Source organism: Mangifera indica, chromosome 12, assembly GCF_011075055.1.
Source record: "Mangifera indica cultivar Alphonso chromosome 12, CATAS_Mindica_2.1, whole genome shotgun sequence".
Taxonomy (NCBI): domain Eukaryota; kingdom Viridiplantae; phylum Streptophyta; class Magnoliopsida; order Sapindales; family Anacardiaceae; genus Mangifera; species Mangifera indica.
In genome coordinates, this window is record NC_058148.1 from 3,140,563 (window position 1) to 3,148,409 (window position 7,847).

The window sequence follows — 7,847 nt, forward strand, 5'->3', positions numbered from 1 at the left end:
AACTGATCAAAACTACTAACAAACCATCTGAAGATGGCCCCTACCTTAGGTACATATATGGTGCATCCCGTTAATCACATGATGAATATCTAAAAGTCACATCCTTATCATACACACCTTAATTGAACTGGGTGGTTATGCACCTTGATGTCGAGTGCATGATACATCTCATAGGTATCTAGCCTTATTGCTTTTACAAATAATATCACTTATGCATATAGCTAGTGACTATTTAATTGTATGACATTAGTCTTAAGGTTGCTAACCTTTCAACTCAATTTGAGTTTGTGTCATCATCCACACAGTCGAACACCTTATTTATGTCTTTCTTGAATTATTATTTCTCTATTAGCTTTTTATTATTCTTATATAACCCTCCCTTCTTATGCATATAGCCTAGGGGTACAATCATTTGTGACTTTGTCTAGGGGTACACAGTCGTGTGTTTCTCAACCCACACCCATGTGCTCATATGCCTTTTAAACCATATACATAGGCGAGTGACACTTAACACACGGTCATGTATAGAGTATATGCACACGAGGAGTTAACTTAGACATACTGTCATGTTCTTGGATCCATGTGTCCTCTAGTGCACGTCACCCACTTTTAGGAAGTTATACACGGGCATGTGTCCTTTGCCACATGATTATGTATTTCTTCCCTCAAAATGAGCATAGGATCATCAGACTTTCAAATTTTTTGGAATAACACACAAACATATATGGAACCACACACAACCATAAGTCACAATATAAAAATCACATCCCAGGGTTTCTACATTTTTTCAATTGTAAATTCAGCAAAATTACTTCTTCTAAGGCATATACAAAGTCTCTATGCACCCTAAATATGATATTCATACAATTTATCTAATTAAAATACATATACATGGCTCTAAAGCATTAATCAAGCCAAAACATATAACATTCACATAATCAAGAGATTAGGCATGCATACAATTCCTCATATTTGTATATAACATCAATTTCATTAACTAGATCATTACTACTCTATTTGAAAATCCTTAAATCATGCATATAACAGAATTATTCCACAAAATCACATGATCAAACAAAAGAAGTCGCTTCACTTGGATTTTGGTGATAAAGCCTTTCGACACAGTTACAATGATCCAATGATTATTGGTAGCTACACAAGCAACGAAAATACTTCATCTCTCTTTCATACTCTTTGCTTTCTACAGTTGGAAAAAGATAATGCGAAAGAGTTAGGGTTATCATGTTTTTATTTTAATTTCTAGAAGTGATACACAAGTGTGTATGGATTATACACAACCGTGTGTGTAGTTGTACAATTTAAGCAACTTTTTGTTTCGCCACGATCACAATCTGATCCACTTATCGACTTTCTATTGACCATACATGGTTGTGGATATCTTCATGCACGAGTGTGTACTACTAAAATTTAAAGAAATCACTAAATTTGAAACTAGCAAAAAGACTTAAATGCCCTTAGGCTTAGTTGAAGGTGTTATAGAAGTTATTTAGGTCTGGTCTACAAAATTTGCCTTCTACAACAGTTGTGCATTAGATTTTCAAGAATCCTGCTACAACCTATTCATTCCATTTCTCTGTAGCCTGCCCACAACCTCATTTCCAACAACAACATGCCAAACTTCCTAAACTTTTTCTCCAAGCTTGCCTTTCACATAACTTGCAATATGTTGGATAACTTGCATATGATTTTTGGTCCTTTGATTTTGTATAGATGGTATTCATGGATAGGCCACTCACTTGATTTACAAACTTGTTTTAGCTTGTTTGCTTGTCCTCCTCTAGAATTCTATCATTGTAGGAATCGTGATAAACCTTCAAGAAGAGTTGCTTCTTTTGCTTTGCTTGATGGTGTTGGCCTGCTTCCTTGGGTTGTTTATTGTCTTTTCCCTTGAGTGAGACAAGTTTAGGTTGTTCTTTTACCTTTTTTAGTAAGTTTGTTTTTTGTTAAAATATTATTTTATGTAACAGAAGAAAAAGGGTTTCATTCGGTAGAACTTATCCAAATATTTGCTTATTATAGTGGAACTTAAGATAATATAGTGGTAATTACCAACAAATAAAAAAAATTGAAAGTTATCAAATTGCAACTGTTCATGCAAGAATTACCAAAAAAAAAAAAAAACACTTCGGACAAACTCAAAAAAAGCTTTTGATAAAAACTAACAAACAATAAAATAACTTACTTGAAATTCTATAATTGCTTTTAAAATATAATCAAACAAATTTAAAATATATATATGTTTTATATATTGATGGATATAATTCAATTTAAAATATTTTTGTTAGAGTGTCATTTGGGAAATTAAATAAAGACAAACCATTAAGCATCTATACCTATGAGCAAATAAGATACTCTTTATGATTTTCCCTTTAATGTTAAAAACCAAAACAAAAGTCACTCAAACTCAAAATACAGTCATGCAAACGGAGTACTGTTCACGCAAGTTACTGTTTGCACAAACAGCATTTTGCATGAACAGTACCTTACTTTTACAATCACTGTTCACCATACTATTTATAAAAAACAATATTCTGTGAACAGTAATTTGTATGAACAGTACATACGTTTGTATGTATTTTTGTGTATTTTCATGCAATTCTATCTCGACAACTTTTTCGGGTAAAATTTGATCAAATCACAAGTATAATATAATAAAATATACCAAATAAATTGTCATAATATGATTTTCAATATTTTGCAACTAAAATATGAGTTTGTTGAGACAAAAAAGGGTAAAAGAGAAAGTAACTATAGTGAAAATGGTATTATTGACACAAAGTTTGAAAAGTAAAATTTAACTTTTTTACACAAAAAATATAAGTGAGATATTTTTTTTGGTCTATTTTATTTAATTTCTAGTGCCATTTGCTTTAAAGTGTTTTTTTTTTAACTAATAGATAGGCTGGCCAGCTATGAAAATCCTTTAAAATTTTTTCGAGGGCTTGGATTCTTAGAATTATAAATGGCCTAAATATGTAGCAGACCAGGTTGGGTGGGATCTAAATTCTACTACAATAACGGACCTTCAAATTGGGCTGGTTGGTTTATGGGATGTATAAGACCACGGTCCGGTCCAATATATATAGGTGGGGTCAACTCATTAATTTTTAATATTATAATTATTAATTTTTTTAATATTATGTTAACAGTATTAGGCTGGGTCAATCCATGGGTTTTATGTCCAGACTTGTGATCCGGTTCGATCCACGGGCCTGTTACAGTATCAAATAAAGCCATTTTCTCAGGTTTTGGGTTGGGCCATGGGCTGACCCGACCCAACTGACTCCTCTGCTTACAACTAAGGTTTGCAACTCGATAAAGCAAACTAAACAAACAAAATTTTCTCCTTTGGGATCCAAACCATGCAACATTCTTTCTTATTCATGCTTTCCTTTCCTTTCCTTTGCTTTGCCAAAAGACAACAAACAACCAAAATATTATAATCATCACAACTTGAAAAACACTTCCATACAAAGAAATAGAAAAGAATCACTTCCTGTTGCCCTTAAAGCTATCCTTTTCTCCCTCTTTCTGCCTGTCTTCATACAAAAACTTTCTTTTATATAAACACCTCTCAGGTCTCCTTCTTCAATGCACAATCGCACCAACCAAAAGTACAAAAAACCCCAATATTATCATCAATGTCTTTAGCTCATCGACCTCGTGTTATTGTTAATGGCGTCCAAAGAATGAGAACCTTCCATTACTTCAGGTGCCAAAACTGCCGACGAACCATTCGTTTCTCCTCAAATACAAACCCCTTTGAACTCTTTTGTCCCCATTGCTCTCATGAACTTCTCCATGAACTCGACCTTTCCCGGCCACGCCTCTTCTCTCCCATTTTCCCCGGCCATGTTGCGCCCTCACCCTCGTCGCGCTTACTAGACTCTTTGGCTCTCACCCTCGACCCAACAACACAACATCAACGAAACCCAAACATCCAAAGAAGAAGCACTCGATGGGTACTCGAATTCGATCATTCAAACAACCGCAACAACGAACGCGACGTCCAGTCGTGGATATCTCTCCATTTTGATGACCCAAGTCGCCCGCCAAGATCTGTCACAATGCCAGAACTTGAAATTGAGCCTCCAGTTAATAATAATAATGATAACATTAATTATGCCGACGTAGAGATGGACTCAATGCAAAACATCATTGAGGAAATGACTCAAAACGATCGACCTGGACATCCTCCGGCAGTGACTGCAGTAATCGACGCATTACCGAGAGTGAGAATCTCGGAGGATGATTTGATGCAAATGTGTCCAGTTTGCAAAGAAGAATTCGAAGTTGAAGGCGAAGCGAGACTGCTGCCATGCCAACATTTATATCATTCTGAATGCATAATCCCGTGGCTGAGGCTTCACAATACGTGTCCTGTGTGTCGCCAGGAGGTGAGAGATGGCAATGAAAATGATGATCAGAATGATAATGAAAATGAGAGAAATGACAATAGGTACAATTTTGAAGAAGAGCTAGCGAATAATATAGATTGGCTATGGAGTCAGGTGATCTGTTTAAGACCAGTGCGTGCGTTATCAGAATGGAGTCAAAGGTTCTTCGATTTTATAGACAGCCGAGCGACAGCGGCTCGTGGAGGTCAGATCTTATTCTCTCTAAATTTCATCTTATTTTAAGAATTTCAATGGATTCATTGATGATTAAATTAGGTCATTATATATCTCTTCTTGGCAGTAGATACTTAAAAGTCAAAAGAAATATTCATGCGAAGAGCCACACGAAAGTTGAATGAACAATAATCAGAATTTTTAACTATTCTTAATATTAATTTTGTGAGGTGTTTTTGATTCAAAGATTTGTCAAATTTGTAAAATTATTAAATCAAAATTCACTATTTATTAAAAATTTAATCAATTAAATTATAATTTTTGGAATAAAGCAGGTGGCTCATGGTGGCGCTGGTGGCTGATTATGTAGATTTATTCAATCTCAATGGTCAAAATTTGATATATGTATGATTATGTACATAAATAAAACTTTTTAATTTAATCAGAATTTATGGCATTCAAATACTAACATAAAAAATCAACTTAATTTTGTTTTATTTTTACTATAATTTAAGGACTAAAATGAAGGAGGTGTAAACAAAATTGACCAACTCTTCAAAGTTATACGGATAAGATTAAATCAAGAGCTATATGAATGTGGCCAACTCTTCAAGAGTTTTACGCATAAGACCAACACTAGGTGTTATACGAATATGACTAACAAAATTGCACTTGGATGAAAACAATCCATATATAAAAAATTCCTAAATTTTTTTTTCTTTTTTTTTTTTTTATAATTGAGCACACGCATGGTAAACCCACATAATGAGAGAAAATTGCACATATGGAATTCCAGCCAGATTTAGGAAAATTTCAGTCTTTTTTTCTCAATCAAAATGGGGAGAAAAAAAAGGTTATTATATCAATTTTTATTATCATGTTACATTGCTTGTAATGTTAAGATTTGGTCATTTTGCATAGATTTCATAGGTTTCAAATAATAGTTTTTTTGATTAAGTTTTTGTGTGAAATAGCTTGAATTGTTTGCAATTTTGATGAAATTTGTCCATGGTCTTTTGTTATAACAGGCTTAGAATCAATTATCGGTAAAATTGGATTTGAAAATGAGAGATTTTGAGTCATTTCATCACCATAGGTAATTTACAATTAACATGTCGCCCATCAAAGGTCGATTTCGATCGAACCAAGTCTGAACATAAGTTGGCCTGAGTTTAGCTCTAAAGGTTTTAGAGGTGGCTCAAGTTCGATTCGAGTTCTTCGAGCCAATTTAAGAGAAAATTCAAGTTTAGTTCGGAAAGAAAATTTGAGGTTCATAACTCGATTCGAATTTGTGACTCAAATTTAAGTCTAGAATTCGTGACTAAATTTTCATAATGTTAACCTTAAAATCTACAAAAAAGAAAATGGAATCATATATAAATAAACATAAAACAGGGTTTTAATTCTTAGATTTTGGATAAAGAATAGAGAATGCCTAACAACCCACCATCATCTTTATCATGTAATCAAACATCCCGCTAGTCAAAAGGGTCCACCAAACTTATAAAGTAGTCAAACAAACACAAACATGAAATTCTAGCAAATTAATTAACGAAGAAAAACATTTGAGTTTCAGTTATGATTCTTATCAATAAAGATGAAAACTTGAAAATATACACCAACCGACAACAACAAGATAGAGATTTGTAATTGAAATCAGGACTAGTTGAGAAAAACTTTCTCCGATTGTAACAATCGTTGATCTGAAAAGATAATGAGAAGAACGTTCTAAAAGAGAGAGATCAAGATGGATTTATGTTTGTTTACTTGTTTTCAGTCTCAAAAAGGTGATTTTTAAAGAAAAGAAAAGAAACAGATGTAAAGGAATGGCAATGGATACTGGAGACAACAGAGATGAAAGTAAGAGATGGTGTGAGTTGCATGTAAAAAGGTGAATGTTAGAGAGAGATAATGTTGATAAGAAAGCAAAGTCAAAAGTAAGTCTATATAGTTAGTCAAACTTAAAACCCAACATAGTTCTATTTCACTCAAGCCAACTCGAGCTAAGCCATTTCTCAACTCGAACCGAGCTGAGTTAATGATTGGCTCACGAGCCATTTCAAACCAAACCTTATCTAATTCGTATCAACTCATTTTTCAGTGGAGCCATATATCATGGCTCAGGTTCAATCTGAATTCATAAAAACAAATTCAGATCAAGTTAAACCAAGTTAAGGCAGCTTTTGAGATTAAGCCGACTCGGCTCAAATCTAGGCCTACCACCCATGCATTGTGAAATCAAATAAAGGTGAGGGTTATTTGATATTTGCCAAGATATGCAATCAATATGGTAGGTGTTTTTGGACCTTTTTCCAACTATGTAGGGGTTGTTTGATGTCTGACTAATGTGTGATATGCAAAGTGGAGGTTTTTGGTTATATTCCAATATACAATGCTTTTTATTTTCATCATATAGGTCATGTGTGGTGGGGATTTTTTTGATATTTTCTAATATGTGTTTTATTTAGTATATATGACTCGCAAAATAGATTTTTTTATATTTACCAATTCAAGGGGGTTACTATTATTTTTCATTTTGGGGGATAAATGATATTTTTCATTTTAGGGTATTTTAAAGTGTATTTTTAAATTTTTTTGTAATCTATTTTTTTTGTAATAAAGTATAAAATGTTCATATATTATGAAAATTAACTTTTTTTTCTTTTATAGATATTGTTTGTAGGTGTAAGAGAACATGAATCAACTATTGGACATGATAGATTTCGAACATAGTGCCACTTTAAGGTGCAAGTCACAATATGGGGCCATCGAGACACAATGGTAAAGGTTCATGCGATGCTATCAAAGGAGCCAAAAAACTTTTCAAAACTACATGTTTTGGAAAGTTTCTTGATTTGGAGGAGTCTAGATTAACGAAGTATTAGCACACTGTTTTATTGAGAGCACTAGTTAGGGTTTTGGTTTCGATTGAATAGGGTTAACATTTGGTTCATCCTTCTCAAGTTTTCCCTTGATATCATTTTGCAATTTAGTCATTGCATTGAGTTGTAACATTGTCTTTTTTGTCTTTATTGGACAAAGGATTCAAGACATTTATTTTGAGGGTGAGACTTCAGTTAGTTATGGTGATGTGATAATTGTTTATGAGATGAGGACATAGAGGTAGCAAGGGGGGGAGGAAGACAACAACATTGTCAAAAAGGCGTTATTATATTGTATACATGTTGAATTGTTTGAGGTGGATTATTGAAAAGTGATCCATAAGGATGTATATACTCACATGTGTGTGCCAGG

At 33.5% G+C, this 7,847-nt stretch overlaps 1 protein-coding gene across 1 annotated transcript; it reads left to right on the forward strand.

Moving 5' to 3' along the window:
- The first annotated feature begins 3,622 nt into the window (after positions 1-3,622).
- Positions 3,623-4,736, forward strand: LOC123193714 (E3 ubiquitin-protein ligase RING1-like). Its single transcript, XM_044606795.1, has one exon. The coding sequence runs from the start codon at positions 3,663-3,665 to the stop codon at positions 4,659-4,661; it is 999 nt and encodes a 332-aa protein (XP_044462730.1). The 5' UTR covers positions 3,623-3,662; the 3' UTR covers positions 4,662-4,736.
- Positions 4,737-7,847: the final 3,111 nt, after the last annotated feature.